The sequence below is a fragment of the Nerophis ophidion genome, linkage group LG08 (assembly GCF_033978795.1).
Source record: "Nerophis ophidion isolate RoL-2023_Sa linkage group LG08, RoL_Noph_v1.0, whole genome shotgun sequence".
Classification (NCBI taxonomy): domain Eukaryota; kingdom Metazoa; phylum Chordata; class Actinopteri; order Syngnathiformes; family Syngnathidae; genus Nerophis; species Nerophis ophidion.
The window spans coordinates 44,870,242-44,892,674 of NC_084618.1; the positions used below are offsets into that span (position 1 = coordinate 44,870,242).

The 22,433-nt window shown below is 38.5% G+C and overlaps 1 protein-coding gene across 3 annotated transcripts in view; it reads right to left on the reverse strand.

Moving 5' to 3' along the window:
* Nucleotides 1–2,022: 2,022 nt before the first annotated feature.
* Nucleotides 2,023–22,433, reverse strand: part of csnk1db (casein kinase 1, delta b) — a 38,312-nt gene continuing 17,901 nt past the window's right edge. The window contains exons 4-10 of one of the 3 annotated variants that reach the window (XM_061908665.1): nucleotides 15,277–15,505; nucleotides 15,013–15,183; nucleotides 14,761–14,909; nucleotides 14,458–14,626; nucleotides 12,002–12,135; nucleotides 11,483–11,548; nucleotides 2,023–3,293 (exon numbers count right to left, since the gene is read on the reverse strand). In XM_061908665.1, coding sequence (XP_061764649.1) covers nucleotides 11,498–11,548; nucleotides 12,002–12,135; nucleotides 14,458–14,626; nucleotides 14,761–14,909; nucleotides 15,013–15,183; nucleotides 15,277–15,505 — 903 coding nt within the window. In that variant the 3' untranslated portion in view covers nucleotides 2,023–3,293; nucleotides 11,483–11,497. Of the gene's footprint in view, nucleotides 3,294–11,482; nucleotides 11,554–12,001; nucleotides 12,136–14,457; nucleotides 14,627–14,760; nucleotides 14,910–15,012; nucleotides 15,184–15,276; nucleotides 15,506–22,433 lie in introns of all 3 variants that reach the window. The other 2 variants (XM_061908667.1, XM_061908666.1) reach the window with 2 other exon arrangements.

Below are 22,433 nucleotides of genomic sequence, written 5' to 3' on the forward strand. Positions count from 1 at the left end.
GCCTTGGGCACTAATACAACCCCATACCATCACAGATGCTGGCTTTTCAACTTTGCGCCTATAACAATCCGGATGGTTCTTTTCCTCTTTGTTCAGGAGGAGACAGTTTCCAAAAACAATTTGAAATGTGGACTCGTCAGACCACAGAACACTTTTCCACTTTGCATGAGTCCATCTTAGATGATCTCGGGCCCAGAGAAGCCGGCGGCGTTTCTGGATGTTGTTGATAAATGGCTTTCGCTTTGTATAGTAGAGCTTTAACTTGCACTTACAGATGTAGCAACAAACTGTATTTAGTGACAGTGGTTTTCTGAAGTGTCCTGAGCCCATTTGTTGATATCCTTTAGAGATTGATGTCGGTTTTTGATACAGTGCCATCTGAGGGATCGAAGGTCACTGTCATTCAATGTTGGTTTCCAGCCATGCCGCTTATGTGGAGTGATTTCTCCAGATTCTCTGAACCTTTTGATGATGTTATGGACCATAGATGTTGAAATCCCTAATTTTCTTGTAATTGCACTTTGACAAACGTTGTTCTTAAACCGCTTGACTATTTGCTCACGCAGTTGTGGACAACTGGGTGTACCTCGGCCCATCCTTTCTTGTGAAAGACTGAGCATTTTTTGGGAAGCTGTTTTCATACCCAATCATGGCACCCACCTGTTCCCAATTAGCCTGAACACCTGTGGGATGTTTCAAATAAGTGTTTGATGAGCATTCCTCAGCTTTATCAGTATTTATTGCCACCTTTCCCAACTTTTTTGTCACATGTTGCTGGCCTCAAATTCTAAAGTTGATTATTTACACACAAAAAAAAATGTTTATCAGTTTGAACATATAATATGTTGTCTTTGTAGCATATTCAACTGAATATGGGTTAAAATTGATTTGTAAATCATTGCATTCTGTTTATGTTTACATCTAACAGAATTTCCCAACTCATATGGAAACGGGGTTTGTATAAAATTACATGTAAATATGTATTCAGACCCTTTGCTCAATACTTTTTTGATGCACCTTTGGCAGAAATTACAGCCTCAAGTCTTCTTGAATATGATGCCACAAGCTTGGCACACCTATCTTTGGCAGTTTGGCCCATTCCTCTTTGCAGCACCTCTCAGACGCCGTATGTTTAAATGGGAAGTGTTGGTTTTCATCTGGGATGTCCCTCTACATTGCTGCATTCATCTTAGTCTAGTCAGGGAGGTGACCAAGAACCTGGTGGTCACTCTGTCAGAACTACAGCATTCCTCTGTGGAGAGAGAACCTTCCAAAGGACAACCATCTCTGCGGCAATCCACCAATCAGGCTTGGATGACAAGGTGGCCAGATGGAAGCTTTTTCTTAGTAAAACGTTTGCCAAAATGCACCCTAAAGACTCTGACCATGAAAACAATATTCGCTGGTTTGATGAGATAAAGATTGAAGTCTTTGGCGTGAATGCCAGGCATCATGTTTGACGGAAACCAGGCACCGCTCATCAACAGGCCAATACCATCCCTACAGTGAAGCATGATGGTGGAAGCGTCATGCTGTGGGGATGCTTTTCAGCTGCAGGAAGAGGGGCACTCATCAGGATAGAGAGAAAAATGAATGCAGCAATGTACAGAGACATCCTAGGTAAAAAACAACACTTCCCATCCAACCTGGAGGAGCTTGGGCCAAACTGTCCAAAGATTGGTGTGGAAAGCATGTGGCATCAAACTCAAAATTACTTAAGGCTGTAATTTCTGCCAAAGGTGCATCAACAAAGTATTGAGAAAAGGATCTGAAAACTTATGTATATGGGATTTTTTTAAATAAATTTGCAAAATTAAAAGAACAAAACAAAACTTTTGACATTGCCATTATGGGGTATTGTCTGTAGAATTTTGAGAGAAAAAAATATTTTATTCCATTTTGGAACATTAAATGTGGAAAATGTGAAGCTTTGTGAATAATTTCCAGATGCCCTGTAATTTATTGTTGCTTGAAAAATTAAGAAACATTAATTTGAACAAAGACAAATGCAGTCAAGGCACAAACTGTTACAAGGAGCTAATTTATTTACAATTTAGGTACACAAATACAGTGGCAAATATAAATGAGACAACATAAACGCTGCTGGCCCAGTTACTTACGTACATCAACTGGCTGACTGGAGAAGCATGAAATTGAAAAACGAGAGAGAGAAAGAGAGAGAGCGAGCAGCAACACTCCAAACAGACATGGCGACTAACAGCCATGTCTGAGAGGTTCATCCAACCCTGTAAAAACAATGCAAAAAAAGAAAACATCTCTTGATCAAAGAAGGATTGAGCAAAATAATGCACCACTGATGTGGGAGAGAATCAGTGAACCTCTTTTACTGACAAGGGTGTCCTTGACTGCAAAGTGTATGAAAAAGACAAAGTCTGAGAAAAGGGTGAGGGGACACGCTGACAAGTAGACACTACACTTATTTATGGCTGCCTAACTTTGCTGCAGCCGGCCTCCTAAATCAAAGCTTGTAAAGAATGCTTAGACTCATCCCTAACTATGAAAGTAAATCAAAAAGACAAAAGATATTTACACATCTATATTGCAAGTATTTCACAGCTTCAAAACAATACAAATAAGACAGCGCAATTTCTTTTTTGTCTTTTTTTTTTTTTTTTTTTTTACATCTGTACACAGTGAATAGAAATCTGATCAAAAGTGTCAAAATGAAGCTCTTGCACCCTTGAAAAAGTGCAGTGTCAGTACACTAAGAAAAGGAGCACTGGGCTGGGAACCAGAAACTACCTGGTGAGTATATGAGCCTCCTGCGTCTGAAATACCAAAACATGATTGGTACTTTCAAGTGTAACAAAAGAGTAGAAACGTCGCGCCAAGCAGTTGGGTTTCGACCCACAGACTGGATGTGTATGATCAGAGTGTCACTGAAAGGTTGCCACGATCATTGTCTTGCTCAAATGTGATTACAAAAAGGCGTGCATGACCTGATTGGGCTGTCTGACTTGTCCTGATACCTCTGTTTAAAAAAAGTGGACAGGAAACCGTCCTGAGACTCAAACAAAAAAAGGGGGTAATGACAGTAAAGAGTGTGTACAAGATTCTGGTGAGGTGACCATACTGACAGCAGTCAGTAAGAAAGCACTTCCCGTACGCTGGCATCCATGTTAGCTGTTGCACAAGTGATTGCAGAGTAGCGGTGGTACTGTTAGTGTCTGATCGTGTCTCAGTGGGCCAGGGTTGGACTGTGAGGCTGTGTGGTAAATGGCTCATCGAGGAGCGAGGGGATGGAGACCACCAGGCAGTGCGCTTGACACCATCTAGAGGAAACACCAGACAGAAAAAGGGAAAGTAAACAAGCCAGTTATTTTACAAAGTTGTTTTAGTGACGGCTTCTCTACATATGCACTATCAATACACTTCTAAAGGTAGATTGTGTACTTAATTTATGAGTAAGCCAATGTTGACAGTGTAGTGCTGTACTAAATCCATTAATGTTGTTGCGCACTTGACGAAGGAGGTCCAGGGTTTCCCACACATTCATTTATTTGTGGCGGCCCGCCACGAAAGAATTACTGCTGCCACAAAAAAATATATAGATATATATTTTATTTATTTATTTTCCTGGCTTTTGACTCACTCGACCGCTCATAAAAGCAATGGGACTCTGTCTGTGAATGGAGCTTGTAGTTACATATTATATAAATATGTATATAAATGAGTACATAACGTGTTGTAATTATATTCCAACTACGCGTTCTTCTTGGTCAACTCAAACCAAATAGAAACAATGGAAATTGATCCGTGGCCACCTGATAAGCTCTCCACGGAGGAGAAGAGGGCAGAGCAGAAAGGAGAGGCGGCAGATCAATCGGTCTAAATAGGGGTCTATTTAAAGGCTAGGGTGTATAAATGAGATTTAAGATTGGACATGAATTGCTTCTACTGAGGTAGCATCTTTAACTGTTTTCACAACCAAAAGTGAAAACACTCTAATGTCTGCAGACTTTTGGGGGGGCTCTGGGAGGTACTAATAAGCCAGAGTTCTCAGAACGCAGAGTTCTGTCCAAGACATATGGTACAAGACTATCAGCAAGATAGGATAGACCGTTTAGTATTTTATACGGAAGTACTAAAACCTTTAAGTCGCATCTTAAGTGCACAGGAAGCCAGTGCAGGTGAGCCAGTTTAGGCGTAATATGATCAAACTTTCCTGTTCTTGTCAAAAGTCTAGCAGCTGCATTTTGTACCATGACACGCGGTTAGTTGATTTTCCGTTCTACCCAATAACACCTTAGTAACCAACATTGAACACAAAACATGGACATGTAAAATTAAGTAAAACAAAAATCATGTAAATACAAAACTAAACAAAACAATAAAGACTCAAGCTGTTAATTTCACAGGAGCAGCAGATCGTCACAATCTCACGTTTAATGACAATTAAGCGCTTTATTCTATTCTATCGTTTCACATGATCAAGGATACCATATTTATTATTTTTAATGACGGTAGCAGCAGGCGAGCGACCTGGACCAAGGATAAAGCCAATGTTTATCCACAATTCTCCTTTCATCATAAAAGTCTGGTTTCACTTGTCTGCCTTTGAGCATGGGAGAGAATGAAGAACTGAACTTTTATAACGAGAGCGAGGCAACATTCTTCCTCTGTGCAGCAGCGCTCGACTTAACATTCTTTGGGAGAGAGATAATATTTATTCATCCCACAATGGAGACATTGTGTGGTTGCAGTGCAGATACAGATATTTTTTTTTAAGTTCTCAAAAGCGAGTCTCATGTTGATGCACCAATCTGCTTAGGTTGACAAAATTGGAGTGGGCTGTAACCATAAACAGTCAAGGACAACCTGTATATACTCCCTTCTACTTCACCACTTTCCACAGATTCGGGTAGGACCTTAGCCGCTGTCATGTCAAGTCAGTTCCACTATGAAGCCAAATGGAGACTGGAGTGTGGCAAGTGTTAGGACTGCACACTCACCATTTTGAGTATACATCTAGATTCAAAAGTACACTGGATATTGTCAAATTTCTGCGTAGGCCTGGGGTGATAATAAATTTTGCTTGACGATATATTGGTCATTGCCAATAAACACTATTATTGCTATTATTTTCATGAGACCAAAATAACCATTGGTTTAATGATAATATATAATAATAATAATAATGCATGTATATCATTTTAAATGCAATAAACTTGTGTTTTAACATTGTAATTGCAATGAAAATGTTTAAATCTCCAAGTTAAATAAAACTTTCTGCTAGCAAAATTGTGCAATTCAATAAAAACAACAACCAAAAGCAATACAATATGTTAGGGAGGGAATTGAGGCCTCAAATATACACAACTATAACAATAAAAAATAGCTGGATAAAGTGTTGACTAACAAACTTTCACTTCAATATTGAACATGCAGGCACAGAGAGTGGTACATTACTTAACTCACAATCAAGTTAGGACCTTCTTAAAGAAAAGTGCAAAGTAAAAATATAAAAACAACAGTTCAAACAGACATATGAGAAATATCAGTCAACATGTTTGCATCACTTTTAGAAATGCCGGTTTTATAACGGTATTAAATGTCAGCATGTCTTTGGCGATGTCTTTAACCACACTTTCTGTGAGGGCACACCATTTTGCACTGTTTTGTTTACACTGACCTGGCTTGTTCACCAAACCCCAAGGGAGTGTGGATTGTCAGGTGGTTGTTACAGGTTTGCTGTAGTCGCGAACATTCGGCAAACTGACTCCTTGGTGTTGATAGGCTCATCTTGCTCCAAAAGGTTTAAACTGAAATATTCCGACACTGTTTTGGTAACATTTGGTTTTGCAATAATTTTGTCCATGTTAGCTACTTAATGCTAACTAGTTTCATTGTATGATGCTAGCGAGCTAGCGGCCCCGCATTGCTGCACAAAGACTCAAAGGCACTGAATGAGGACAAGAAAATTCACCCACTTCTTTTCATTCCGCTATGGCAGAATCGCTATGGCCACTAAAAGCGACCAAAAGGACGAATGCTTTTGAAGCTTGCACACGGCAATTTATCAATGCTGGAAAACTTACTGACGTTCATTTTCATTTATCGTCGGTTAATTGACTTATCGAATACCAGTCTCAGCCTACTTCTGCGTTTTAACAAATTTTCTGGAATATAAGCCACTACTTTATTCCACGCATTGAACCACGCGGCTTATAAAACTGTGCAGCAAATTTATAGATTTTTCATCACTAATGGCCATAGTGATTTATATTCCAACAAATAGTATTCAAGTAACACTGACAGAGACATTCATGTTTTTTTATTTATTTTTTGTGCTACGGCGCCTTCTTTAGGAAGAGTTCGCTTGCTGCAGGTGCCGCGCTTTAAAAATGTACTTCCTGTTTCCTGCTGAAAGTTTATTCGTCCATAGCGTTTCTGTTCGAAATGATTCTTTAATAATCACTCCAAGCAACGTTTGTAAGTTATAAAATATAACTAAAATACATACTTACTATACCGTCTAAAATACCTGATGTGTTTTCATGCATTTTTGTACGTGCTATCATCAAGCTATCATTGTTAGTATTAGCTGATATTTTAACACATGTACAAGTGTGTGTTAGTATTATTAACTTACACTGGCATTATTTTTGTATGGTTTCAGTTTTGTTAATTCCCCAAAACGCCACCGTGGAGTTATTGAGTCTCTTTAGCTGACTGGAGAGCGAGCTTCCGCAGCTAGTGGGTCCATGACAATGACTTCTGTTTTGTTTGATCAGCCGTTTTACTGCAGTGAGACAGACACTGTTTGGGAAAAATCAAGGCATGCAAGTAAACATTTACAAAATCTTTTGTACCGGTATGTATCGGCGACCTATAGTCTGGTGCAGCTAATTAATGTAAAAATATTTTTCTTCTAAAATCCGGAGAGTGTGGCCTACATACCAGTGCACTCAATAGCCCGGATAATAGGATTTGTATTCTGAAGGCTTAATGTACTGTAACTAGGAAAGTGTGGCAATCAAATAGAATACTTCTGTCAGTACACTTCAATGTGTTCCCAAATTCAAGAGGAGTGGTCAAAAATTCAACCATAAGTTTATGGATGGCTACTACAATTGCCTTATTGCAGTGAAACTTGCCAAGGGACATGTAACCAAATATTAACATTGCTGTATGTATAATTTTGACCCAGCAGATTTGGTCAAATTTTCAGTAGACCCATAATAAATTCATAAAAGAACTAAACTGCATGAATGTTTTTGTGACAAACAAGTACCTATGTGCTCAAATCACTCTATCACAAAAAAATAAGAGTTGTAGACATTATTGGAAATTCAAGACAGCCATGACATTATGTCCTTCACAAGTGTATGTAAACTTTTGACTGTGACCGTATATACTTACATCATGTATATAAAACCTTGATGGAGGGGTTGGGATGTTTTTAGGGTCTTTATAGGCAGAATAGAATGGCTCCCACGGACTCCCGACTCTTGATCACAATTATTCAATATTTAGAATGCATAAAAAAACCAAATACATCCGTCGTCATGTCTTTCATAATGATTGTTAACGATTCTCCAAAAAAGTGCAGTTGCTCTTTAAAGATATAGAACAAGTACATACAGTACATTATTTTACTCTACAAACTAAATAGTATATTATTTAAGACAGCATGTCATTTCTGTCTACAAATTGAGATTATCATCTCTCTGCATCGTGTGCAGAGAAACAATTGCATTTATTAAATAACTTTGTAGATCATTTGTATTTGTATTGCTTTCAATAATGAAAGTTAATGAAAACTAAAGATTGAAAAACAGTTGAATACACTGTACGTGCTTGTGTGCACCTGTTCAGCCATGTTACCCATCCACCCATTAATCCCCGCCTCCCTCCGAATGTCATATGCTGTCAAACGTAATGGAAAAAACAAAAACTTTTTCACAATATACATGAAGGGGAACTTGGAAGAATTAGGTCACAGCCAGAAGGAAGGTTTGCAGCCATCCAGTCATTTGTTCAACATGGTGTATAAGTGTATAAATATTGATAGTTGAGCTTTCATTATGGTTCAAGTACTTTATCCCCTTCCCCTCTAAAACATTGAACACTCCATGTACGGCTGATTGGATGACGTGCTTTCAGCCAAAGCCATGAGGAAGCTCCAAATGAGATGAAAAACAAGAAGCGGTTAAGTGTTAAGCAGTGAAAATTTAAGGGAAATGTGGGAAGGTAAAACTTTGGAGGTAAAAAAGGAAATCAAAACCAAGAAAAATAAGGACTGTACCAATCCACAATGGAGGGGTGGGTAAAGGTGTTGGGAGTTTTTTGGGCAGGTGAGCTGTGGGCCTGCCACTGATGTATGTGGTATCAAATAGGGCTGCACTAAAACTCTCAGAATACATAAAAATAGATCTCAATTCACTAACAATTAATCAAAATGACGACGATTCTTCCTTATGCTGCCCTCATGCGGGCATGACAGCATCTCGCTTTTCCTGTTTTTCAAGGGAGGTCTGCCGGTAGCGGCTATCATTGGACTTGCTGAGTGAGTGATGGCATTAATTTTTTGACGTCTTTATTACATGCATGACTGTAATGTTGCGGGCCATGATTGATGATTTTGACTAGATGGATTTTTTTCCCATTTGGGTCTGTTTATTTTTATTAATAAAGTCTCGTGTCAAAAGTACTTCTCGGACCTCCTATTACAAAAGGCTGTAAAGCAATAAATAGTGTGATCGAGCCTGATGAAAAAACTGTGTGCTTTCTTCAAAAACATGGCCTGAACATGAAGCCATTTTACAGGAATAAAATACATTTAGAATCACGGTGGCCACTAGGAGGCCAAATGTACAGAGTAAAATACCAGAGCCTCCAGTCTGAGGAGAAGATAAAACTAGCTTGCATGTGGAGTAGTGAAACAATAGAATAAGTTATTTATTACACTTAACAGAAGTCTAACTGGAACTGCGTTAAAGCACAGAGTAACCAACTAAGAAGAGCAAATTAGGAAGTAGATACATTTTTTTTTTAATTTTGAGAATTCTATTCATTTAACATTCAATTGCCAGCAGTTTGTAGTTTTTCTTTTTTTTTTTTTATAAATATAATTGATATTAAAAATTAAAGCACTTTTTGGTTTAAATTTGTTCCGAAATGTACCGAAAAATTGTTGCACCCGTACTAGACACGCATACTATTTCAAATATACAAAATAGATCCATGCATTTACGTTTACATCTTTTGTTGAGCCCTACTAAGTTTTTGAACTCCAAGTATTGTACTTATAACACTACCAGCTGTTTCATTGCAACATGCATCTTGTAGTTTTGATTAACAAATTTGGAGGTGCTGAAATGGCCAATCCTAATCAGTAGCATGTATAAGTCAAATCTAATGAGCCAACTTAAAAACGTTAACGTTTTTCTTCAAGCTTTTTCAATCAGGCACGCTTGTGTTGTTTGCATGGAAAATTGCAACATACAAAGAGGCAGGCCGCGATGAATACGCCTCCTTGTCCGCCAAGTGATTGAGCCCGTGCAAAGTGTGCAACAGACGTGGTGCAACACAGGTATCACAATTTGGAACTGTGTATTTTACGTGAATAGGCACTCCTAATACAGACTGAATTTGGTCTGTCCATATAAAAGTACAGAATTTTTCACCTATCCTACACAAACACACACAAACATGAAACAAAATTGTCTCAGACAAACGTGATGTACATTTTTTCCAGAGTCGTGCAGCCCTACGTGAAACCAGTGCTGCAAGCAACAAGCCAAAAGGACAAAGCTGATTAAAGGGCATTTTTTCACGGTCTGAGAAGGCAATTGGGGAATTACATTCTTGGACTAGGGTACACACTGTGATGCATTATCCAGAACAGTTCTCAGGACTGCAAACTCCTACTCAATATCCATCTCATTGACCCTGGTGTCCAGGCTCTTGGGTCAACATCTGATAACAGCTATAACTACATCAGGGGTGCCCAAACTATTTCCACCAAGGGCCGCATACTGGAAAGTCAAAGCATGTGGGGGCCATTGACTTTTACCATTTTGTAAAAAAAAGAAAAAGGAAAAAAAAGGAAAAAAAAAAAGCTCAAGACATACATTGGAACCGTGATTCACAAACCAAACCTTTTTGCTAACTTTTGGATTTACAAACTTTTATATTCAGCCAAATACTGAATGCCCCAGTGAGCGAACCATGTCTCGGTGTACCGCTGGAAGAATTAATTTTGGGGTCATCCCTTTCTGTGCAGCACAGTACAGATGGAGCGCCGCCATTTAAGAGATGCGAAGTCCTCTACATCCTGTTTACTAATTCCAGTACTCGGTCGTCATTCTCCAGTGTTTCAGCGTGTCTTTTTTCGCCATTCAAAAAGTTTTATCTATTTTGCTTACTCAATGTGTGTTCAAAAAGACAAGAAACCAGCCTGAAAAAAAGGCACACTGCCCCTCCTCTCTTCTCTGCCTCGTATCTCTGACTTCGTCTCTTGTTGTCCTTTGCATGTCACAAATATTCGTACGGAAAAATACGTTGGGTTGTCTTTTTTTTGTTGCCATCACATGGTCGTGGCATTCTGTATCTATCTAAATATATTTACATGTATATATTGTTTACATAATTTTTGATATAGTGTATATGTATATATATATATATATATATATATATATATATATATATATATATATATACACATACATACATACAGTATGTATATATATATATACATACATATATATACACACTAACACGGTGTGTTTGTGTATAAACACAGCGGTAATACTGTTACATAAATAACATACTAATATAGGCAGTTTCCATTAAAGACAAAACAAAAATGTAATATGATGCCTTTGTTCTACTTTTTTTTTTTAAATACCTGGCACATGTTTAATTTGTTTATTATTTTCCTCATTAAAATTTAAAAAAATATAGAAAACAATTACTGGATGAGCATACTTTGAAAAATATGTATAAAGAGATGTTTACTTGTATGTTCTGATTTTATTTATAATATTGTTGTTGAAATAAAGTTAGAAGAAAAAGAGCTGTGATTTTTTTGTCATCACAGCTTACCTTTGTGAAAATCTTTTCCGATGGTTTCTAAGCATTGTGTACAAATTAACAAAATGTTAATGGTTCCACTGTACTGGATATTTAAATACATCTTTGTGTTATAAGTGACAAAGCACAATTCCGACTTTTCTCAGTACTTGTCGCTCTTTTTGTTCTCAGGTTTTGTTTCAACAATATGCTGCAGGCCTACAAAACTTGAGCTACAAACCGAACTTTGGACACCCCTGAACTACATACTAGGTTATAGTAACTGGCCACGGTTAACCGATAACTTCTTCTCAGTGAATCACTATGTTTACAATTAATGTAAGAGTTATACATTAATAACCAGAAAAATTATTCTAAGGCAGTCCAGGTAAAACTTGAAGTTGGATAAATGCATTCCTGGTGCTTTGAGGGGTGTGCGACTCACCCAGTGCTGTCGCTGTCACACAAGGACATGGCGAGCCTCTACTTGGCGTGATGTTCGTAGGGAATGCTATTCTGAGGTTGGGGGAAGGGAGAGACAAGGCCCAATATGTCAAGTCAGAAACCTTGTCGTGTACCAACTGTGTTACTGGTGCAAACAGGCTAAAGAGCTGGACTTCATACAAGGCCGATGTGCTGCACAAGAAGGTGTTAGTCAGTTTATGAGTGTGAAATACTACCATGTTTTCTGACATGGGGATGACAATCACACCTTAACTCTTGTTACAGCAACAAACAACTTTTTGATGACATGCATTCATTGCGATTTTTTTCCCAGGTGACCTTCAACGCACAGCGCAGAAAGCAATAATCGCTCCCCCTAACCAAAGCAAGAAAGCGTCTGTTTGCATTTATGGTTAGTTCTCAAACAAATATGAAACCAAAGTAGTTTTCCATTATAACAGAAACTGTTGGACAGGCAGTATAAACAGGATATATAAATTGCACAGTATGTGTCTTATACCTGTGAAGTGGACATGCGTGAAGTGTCTTGACGTCCAGTAAGATCTGAAGATGAAACATTAACAGGGGCACCACGGTGCAGTCGCATGCTGACTTTTCGTTCACGCTCCATGCCAGAGGCTTGACGTGGGGAAGCTGGAAAACAGAAAGAGGAACTTCAAAATCCCAAACAAAAGACATTTGCAAAAAATGTGACCAAAATATACAATACTAAGTGAAATCACGTTTAAAGTTCGAAGACAACTGCCACATATCACGATATAAATGAATGAGACTCAAAATACTGAAGAAAGGGAGAAGTGGAGCGATATTCCAGCATGGCTGAATACAAAGTTGTTTGGCTTAGATGGTGTACAACATGTATGGTGGTGTTAGTCAAGCAAGGTAGTGATAGCATCACAGTCTGGGGCTGCATAGTTCACGAGTTACACATCATATGTGCTACATATAGCTATCTATTACATATTACAAGTGCAAGCATAATGCCCTCCTTCAAAATCTTGGCAGTTTTTAAACGTGATAGAGTCCTAAAACTCCAGAATCGCAAATGCCTTTTTGAAAGAAGCTCAATGGGGAAGCTTAACAATATCTCCAGATCTGAACGCACACTCAAAGTTCAATATAATGTGCTCTTTGTGGTCTAAAATACTGATTGCGTTTTTATGAGATAAATTTATATAAAAACCCTTTCTTTTTCCCGATGCTATTTTGTGTGCTTCCAAATATTTCATAACCTTGTTTGGCCCTTCTCCAACACATTTGGTGGTCTTATCAAATTTACAAAGCACTTGCTCTCTTTATTTCCCCGATTCACTTTCAGCTAGCTAGCTGCTAAGCTACCTCAGCTGAGGCTATTTCTGGTTTGAAGCCTCCGTCAAAAAGCCCAACTCATTGAAGGAAAAATTGTGGGTATGCCTATGTGGTATTGTTGCACACTTCTCATGGAAAGGTTGTCGCTGCTACAGGGATGTGTCCGCCAGTAAGATCAGAGTAACAGAGTAATTTTGACAGTGCATTAACACTTGAGACCTAAAAGCACACAGAAAAATGTAAAATTAGAGCTGCAATTTATTTTGGTTAAAAATGTTTTATTTGACCTACTTATGAATTTAGAATGTGATTTGTCCAGGGTGTACCCCGCCTTCCGCCCGATTGTAGCTGAGATAGGCGCCAGCGCCCCCCGCGACCCCGAAAGGGAATAAGCGGTAGAAAATGGATGGATGGATGGATTCAAAATTGTTTTAATTAAAAACGAATGGTGAAATTTCGCAAACAATGGTAAATAGTTCATCATTATTTACCTTCAAAGCCATGTGAGGCCTCAGGTGGTTACTATTGAACTATGTGTACAACAAAAAATGAAAAATGGTCTGCCTCAAAAAAAGCCAAATATAGTATCTTTGATCACCAAGAGGGAAAAGTCAGACCTGTGTTGGCCTTACAAAGCCATGACATATTGCCACTTGATGGCACTGTTGGCTTGCCTTAGCTCTCTGCAACCAAATGTCTGTTCATGTTTTTCTACCAACTACAAGGTGGTGTTTCATTACCTTTTTTTTTTCTAAAGCGGCTGACTTCCTGCTCTGAAAGCACTAGCAAACCACAAATACCGTGAGGACAAAAGAACAAAACCATTCTTCCATTCAGCCATCTATATTCTACCGCTCGTCCCTTTCGGTGTTGCAGGAGCCTATCCCAGCTGCACTTGGGCGGAAGGCCAAATTATGATGAACAATATTTATCATGAAATCGACCTCACTTAAATATTTCCATAATTCAAAAAGATTTGTAGAAAGTCTAAAGTCTTTTCACTTTCGATTTGAGTTGAACGGTACAGTCGGTTTAGCTGTGGCATCATGCCAGGGCACATTTTATGCTTGCATTTTTCGTGTCCGAAAGGTCAAAGACTCTTAGCAGTGTATTCAAAAACAATAATTCATAATCATTATCACTACAAACAAAATATCTATGTTCCAAATCAAATTGTAACCAGTTTAAAAAAAATATTCTGCGATATCAGACACATGATAATCAGTGTGTGGCCAAATTTACCATAGCAGTTATTTGTAAAAAAAAAAAAAATAGAACCCGTCGATCTGAACCCAAAGCCCAAAACTATTAGATAATTACTCAACATTAGACATGATGTAAACAGAAGCAGCGGCTGCAACACATCGCACCACAGTCGCTAGATAACACTGTTGCTATTGTGTGAGTCAATTATGAAGTTACTTTACGCGCATCCATCTATTCATTTTCTACTGCTTGTCCCTCTCAGGGTCTCGGGGGTGCTGGAGCCTATCCCAGCTGCACTCAGGCAAAAGGTGGGGTACATCCTGGACAAGTTTCCCCCTTATCGCAGGTCCAACACAGACAGAAAAAATTCACACTCACACACTATGTGCAAAGAAGACAAAATGTCTGAGTGCAATCTGTGGGATGCTGGCTTTTACCTACCTGTATGCGAGGTGGGTGTGAGTGGGGTGGGCGGAGCTCCATCTTGAGCCCCTCGTGGTCGTCCTGAGGCAGCAGGCACACCCCTGGCCCCTGGGTTCCTTCCATGTCTCAGCCTGTCTTCCCGGTCCCGACGCTCTCGCTCTGCTTCTTCTGCTGCACGGTTGGCACCCTGTTTAGAAAAAGAGAACAACTTGTTACATAATGGGACAATCATCTTCACTTGCCATTGATTTAAAAAAAATAAATCAAAACAGACATTGACAAACCAATAAGCTGGTGATACTTTTATCGCATAATACTTACAAACTTGAGCATGTTCCAGTCAAACACATAGTCATAAGAGAATCCCTGTCTGTGAAACAGGTTCCGAAATAGCTGGCGTAGATATGAGTAGTCTGGCTTGTCATCAAAGCGCAATGAACGACAAAAATTCAGGTATGTTGCAAATTCAGCTGTAAAAGAGAAGCAAACGCTACTGTCAGTTCTGAGGTCGAAATTTAATAAAATAACACAAAAACATTTCAAAAGATAAAACGGTACAAGAAGTTGACTCACATGGATATCCCTTGCATAGACCCTCAATGGGGGTGGACATTTTCTTTTCACTTATGCGTTCATACTTTTGCCTCTTGGTGGCAGCCTTGAGGCCTTGCCAAGGCAGGGAGCCCAAATTAAAATACATAAGAACATAGCCCAGAGACTCAAGGTCGTCACGCCTTGACTGCTCTGTAGAAGATAAATAAAGATGGAGGTTAGACAAGTTTAAGCATGTTGACGTCAAAACAGGCCTCTTCCATCTGTGCAACTGTGCGTTCTTACCGATCCCCAAATGAGTGTTGATTGAGGCGTATCGTGCAGTGCCAGTCAGGTTTTTGTTCTCGCGGTAGGGGATGTGCTGGTGAGTGCGGGCATCACGATACTTTTTAGCCAGGCCAAAGTCAATGATGTAGACTAAGTTTCCCTTTTTGCCGAGTCCCATCAGAAAGTTATCTGGCTTCACATCTCTGTGGATGAAGTTCTTGGAGTGAATGTATTCAATGCGACTGATCTGAAGTGGGGAAAAGAGAAGAAGGTATCCTGTCAATATTTGTTTCTAAATCAATCAGCGCAGGCCCAGGTGCGTAAAATGTATAACAGTGAACAATTGTGTTTGTGTTTTGTCATTCCTGACCAGGGAGGCCATTTTTGCTGACTTGCAGTGCTTTTTTGTTTTTTTCTGGGAGATTGCACAATAACTACCAAGTTAATAACTGCGAAACGTGTCCGAGCAGAGTCTACAGAAAAATGCAGTGAATTTGGGACACACACCTACGAATAAAAGTGAGAGCTCTAACGTCTGATGTAAAGTCATTTTTGCAGCCCTGTTGGTATGAACTGAGAAAGACCAGGCAGTTCTTTTCAAGCTTGGTGATTATATCACAAAATAGTTTAACTTAGCAATATCATATGAAATTGCTTCCTTCATAGTGTGTACTGCAAAAAAATACATATTGCTGATATGGGCAACTTTATATTCTGATAACGATAGATGTCCCAATGTAATATTTGTTATATACACACATAGGAAATGAATGCCTATTTTGAATCACCATTCACTTCTGATTTAAAAACATAAAAAGGACAATCAATGTATTTGGGCAACATCTCTGTAAGGCTTATTTGGTGCTTTTCGTTTAATCACTTTGTGGTTTCGACATAATGTTAACACTTTATCGCATGTTATTGCTGTCTCTATACTGCTCTAATGTCGTGTCTTTTAAGTAAAAGAAAACATTAAGACGTGTTTATGAGTCGATACGAACAACCCGTTTGCAGCTAATCTTGCAGATTACCAATTTCTGGTAGGTGTCTGACTTTTAAAATCCAAACCAAACAAAAGCGTTGTTTCTATTCCTTTTTTCTTTGGCACCAAATCCCCTTCGGGTTTTGTTGGTTAAATTGTTATTGTGCTCTCTCAGTCTCTGACAGGTTGTTGAAGTCCAGGCTCTCGCACTAGGGCTGCAGCTATCGATTATTTCAGTAATCATTTTTCTTTCGATGAATTTGTTGGATAAATCGAATAAAAACACTGTCTCACCTCAATGCTTCTTTTAGGGAAAATAGTTGAATTAAACAAGGATTTTTCTGATGACCCCTTAGTCTTTCTTTTTGTAGATGCACATACCATTCAACATTTTTACCACCACTGTCTATCTCGCCTTATCCCGCACACAATGTATTTGATGTATAAAACACCTAAAGTTATTTCAGGTAATGTAAAAAAAAGCAAAAGCATTGCTGCTGTTATAAAAGCCATGCTAGCAGCTGCAGCTAGACGTTAAAACTATATTATAAACAACAGAATTATATCGCACAACAGACCTTTTTATGTCGAACTATAATATATTGTAATCCACACAGCCTTATTTGTGGGAATTAATTAAAAGCAGCATGTGATATTTATCTTGGCAAAGAGTGACTGCGGTAAGGTTTTGATTGGTGTATGTTGGTTAATAACAGGATTATGCAAGAAGTACATATTCATTTTCCACAAAACTTTATAAAGAGGCAAGGCATTGGCCAAGAAAGGGTGAGATTGAGTTTATAAATGTATCTTTATTTTTCACCATTAGTCCTCATGGGCTGAGATAGTCATTGCCTTAATCTATCAAAAGAGGCTGTGATGAAAAAAATAGTTGCTCACTTTATTATGTGCATTGAGTTTAGTTGTTGTTGTCAAGTGGCTCTGAATTGGAATTTTAGTAAACAAAAATTAAATGGTTTTGTGTGTGACAGTATCTGCATGAATTCAATTGCAAGTCAATCAATTAAAATTACGAACCCTTACGACACAACTCTGACCACTTTTTGTGTTAAGGACCTCGCCTTCAGAATTACAGCGTCACGGCGCCAGCGTCGATGATGGCGGTTTGACAACACTTTCATAGGACCTTGATGAGCCCATCCAAAAAAATTCTAATCTCATGTCACCTGTGAAGCCTGTGATTGGTTAGCTTTGTTCTAAAAAAAAAAATATATGCAGATATGAGCAGTTATATGAACATGAGATTGTGATACGAACTGAATATGTTAAAGTTAAAAGTTAAAAATATTATTAAAATATGATTATTGAAAAGGATATTGACGTCTCCAACAATCACTTTTACAAGCAATAAAGGTTACTGTCGGTTGGTTACAAAGTGGGACATCTTAAACTCCAACACTACACATTAAGGTTGCAGCTATTGATTATTTTAGTAACCGAGTAATCTATGCAATATTTTTATGGTTATTTGAGTAATCGGATAAAACACGCCCCCTCATGAGCATTTCAAGGAATTTCCATAAACTTTAATTATTTTTGCTAATCAATTCACATCAACATTGAAATTGCAATTTCAACATGTGTGTATTAATTACTAATAAAAAATTGTCAACTGCCACACTGATCAGTGCACCCACACACCATCGCTCTTATGTGTGCACTTTTGCAGCGGCTGTGCAACAATTATGTCCGCGTATTTAAAGTTCCAAGCACTCCATGCAGTGTGGATTTGATAGCTTTTTATTTGTTTCACCCATTAAATGATTAATCGAAGCAACGAAATATAGATTGTAGATTTTTTCGAATCCCATTTATTGATTAATTGTTGCAGCCTTGCAACATTTAACTTATAATATAAATTGGCCATAGTGTGTGAATGTGAATTTTGTCTATATGTGTTGGCCCTGCGATGAGATGGCGACTTGTCCAGGGTGTACACCGCCTTCCGCCCGATTGTAGCTGAGATAGGCACCAGCGCCCCCCGCAACCCCAAAGGGAATAAGCAGTAGAAAATGGATGGATAAATCGGTTTTAGAGAAACACGTACAATAAAAGTGACTGACAATCCACATTAATTAGTTTCAGCCCCAGAAACAATTTGGATGTCACTTCAGTCGCCGTTGTTTACTACATACAAAGCTAAAATTGCAGCCTGCAATATCTATGGTTAATTCTTGAAAGGAAAACACTACCCCGGTTGGCAGAGAATTGCAAGTCCGGCGCTCAAAGTATAAACACATCCAAACGTAGGACTAGGAGGAGAACACTATTTGCTTGACAATACATTGATCTACAAATTATTGCCAATAAACCATAATATTGTCAAGGTTATTTTGAGACTAAATTAACCACTGATCAAATAATAATACATACCGTATTTTTTGAGCCATGGTGTGCACCGGTTTTTAAGGCGTGCTGCCAATGAGCGGGTCTTTTCAGTTGTATATTTATACAGAAGGCGCACCGGATTAAAAGCAGCATAAATGGGTCATATTATAACTTTTGTTTTACATTTAAAACACTTTCTTCCCAAGCGGGCCATCAAAAACACGTTTCTCAGCTGTGGTCTTTATGGGCCGCAGAGGTACTCAGTTGTAATACACTTTTCAATGACATATGGCAGTAATGACAATATCAAACAAACAGAAGAAGTCTAGAGCTTAAGTCACAGAGAGTTTTCTTAAGCACAGAAATTATGACCAAAGTGGTGGACCTATATTTTAATTTGCACTTTAATTGTATTGACAGTTTAGTTAATGTGAAATAATTTCATGTCAAGTCATCATTAAATTGCCCCGATATGTCAAAAGGCAATAATAAATCATGTTATTTTCAAATACTTCTATAATTGATAACAGTAGTTCAGATGGGATATGCTCATTTCAAAATTAGATTTACAGCCCCGAAATCTTCTTATTTTTTTCATTTTGATGTCCCGCCATTCACCGTTTGACCAATTAGAAAGTCTTTTTGAGTGTGTCACATCCAAGTTTCCAGTTCCGTACCGCACTCTTCGTCTGGCTACTGCCACTGGGAAAGTTACTTAACATGTCAGACCTTAGTAAATCTAAAAAACGTCGCTATGATTCTCAACTAATTTATGACAAAGCCAGGAACAAAACGAGGATATGTATCGGGGATGCCTTTGAAAGATGGAGACGAATGAAGGCGGAAAAGATATTTTCATCTGACGCCAAACTTACTAATTTATTGCTAGATAGGTAAGTCAGGCTTTTACGTTTTAATATTACTTGTAATTAATGGAAATGGACATTTCGTACGTAAACTATATTGTCCAGTAGAGTCTATAAACCTGTCTAACAAAGCTAGTATGTTCGTGCAACGAATGCTTAGCATGCTAGCCCTTATCAATGGCACATCGACATACAGGCTAACGGGGGAAATATATGCCCATTAGCCTGTATGTTGATATCCGATGTATGTCGGGTATTTGAACCGACAGGGCAAAATTTATTTTTGACAAATAAGACCTATGTGGTTATAGGTAGCGTCAGTGCCTATTTTGTTCTCAATATGCTGATACGCTGAGGAAATGGGTTCAAACATTAGCATGGCTGTCAGGCAATGTGAAGCGTATGGAGACAGCTAAATCACATGATAAAAGAATACCATTTGTGTAGCCTATAGGCATACCTTGGTAAAATGTCTCCTCTTTAGTTTTGGGCTTACATTAGGCTGCTAAGCATGCTCTACTTATTTTACCCACCATTGCTATCCTTGGTTGTAATTTGTTTTAGTCTTTGTTTTCTGACAGTACTGACAATAACCATATGATTGCCATTTGTTGTGATATTGTACGCAGGCATTACGTATTTTTTCCTAAAAATAGCCTAATTTATGTTTAAAATGTTTTGGTTAGAGACTTGTTATTGACAAATAGCTTGTCTATTCATCTATTATGGTACCAGCACCTCGACCCCTCATAAGACGCAGTGGAAGTTTGAAGTTCCTTGGAGTAGCCCAGTCGATCGAGCTGGATTCGGCTCCATATCTGGCAACCTCAGTCAGGGAGAAGACTACAGAATTTTGACCGTGATTGCAGTACCATATCTGGCCATGTTATAATATATGGCTCCCTTAACAAACATTCATTATTAATTTAATGTAGCACAACCAATGTAAATGTATTTTTTGTCAGTTACTTATGCAGTATATTTGGTAAATACTTATTTTTCTTATCAGCCTGACCTAAGTAAGTTTTTTGTGTTAAATAAATAATAATTGTGATTAACACACTCTTTCATTTCATTTGACACAGATGTAAATTGTAAGAAAGTTAGATATACAGTCAAGAAAATAAGTATTTGAACACCCTACTATTTTTCAAGGTCTCCCCCTTAGAAATCAAGGAGGGGTCTGAAATTTTCAGGGTCGGTGCATGGCCACTTTATGAAAGATAACATAAAAAGAAAAATCCAGAAATCTCAATCTATGATTTTTTAACAATTTATTTGTGTGATACAGCTGAAAATAAGTATTTGAACACCTGTCTATCAGCTAGAATTCTGACCCTCAAAGACCTGTTAGTCCGCCTTTAAATGTCCTCCTGCACTCTGCTGTATTATCCTGAATCAGATGCACCTGTCTGAGGTCGTTAGCTGCTTAAAGACACCTGTCCACCACATACAATCAGTAAGACCCAAACATTCAGCATGGCTAAGAGCAAAGAGCTGCCCAAAGACAACAGAGACAAAATTGTACAACTCCATAAGGATGGAACGGGCTACGGAGAAATTGCCAAGCAGCTTGGTGAAAAAAGGTTCACTGTTGGAGCAATCATTAGAAAATGGAAGAAGTTAAACATGACGGTCAATCTCAATCGGAGTGGAGCCCCATGCTAGATATCACCTGGTGGGGTCTCAATGATGCTAAGAAAGGTGAGGAATCAGCCCAGGACTACACGACAGGACCTGGTGAATGACCTGAAAAGAGCTGGGACCACTGTTTCCATGGTCACTGTTGGTAATACACTAAGACGTCATGGTTTGAAATCATGCATGGCACGGAAGGTTCCCCTGCTTAAACCAGCACATGTTAAGGCCCGTCTTAGGTTTGCCAATGACCATTTGGATGATCCAGAGGAGTCATGGGAGAAAGTTTTGTGGACAGATGAGACCAAAATTGAGCTTTTTGGTCATAATTCCACTATGTGTGTTTGGAGGAAAAATAATGATGCGTACCATCCCAAGAACACCATCCCTACTGTGAAGCATGGGGGTGGTAGCATCATGCGTTGGTGGTGTTTTTCTGCTCATGGGACAGGACGACTGTACTGTATTAAGGAGAGGATGACTGCAGCCATGTATTGTGAGATTTTGGCCAAAATCCTCGTTCCCTTAGTCAGATCATTTAAGATGACTCGTGGCTGGATCTTCCAACATGACAATGAACCAAAGCACACAGCCAGGAAAACCAAGAAGTGGCTTTGTAAGAACCATATCAAAGTTTCAGAGTGGCCTAGCCTGTCTCCAGACCTAAATCCAATTGAAAATCTTTGGAAGTAGCTGAAAGTATGTGTTACTCAGCGACAGCCCGGAAACCTGACTGATCTAGAGAAGATCTGTGTGGAGGAGTGGGCCAAAATCCCTCCTGCAGTCTGTGCAAACCTGCTGAAGAATTACAGGAAATGTTTGACCTCTCTAATTGTAAACAAAGGCTACTCTACAAAATATTAATGTTGGTGTTCAAATACTTATTTTCAGCTTCATCACACAAATAAATTGTTAAAAAAAATCATAGATTGTGATTTCTGGATTTGTGTTTTTAGGTTACCTCTCATACAGTGGACATGCCCCTACCGTGAACATTTCAGATCCCTCCATGATTTCTAAATGGGAGAACTTGCAAAATAGCAGGGTGTTCAAATACTTATTTTCTTCACTGTAATTATTGAATATGAATAAAATCAAGATCAAGATTACTAATTCAGTGTTAATATTTAAGTAGGGCCCGGGACACTCTGTAGTGAAAAAGTTAGAGAAAGGTTAGGAACCCCTGGTATACAAACACCGTTTCTATATGAGTTGGGAAATTGTGTTAGATGTAAATAAAAACAAAATACAATGATTTGAAAATCCTTTTCAACCCATATTCAATTGAATGCACTACAAAGACAAGATATATGATGTTCAAACTCATAAACTTGTTTTTT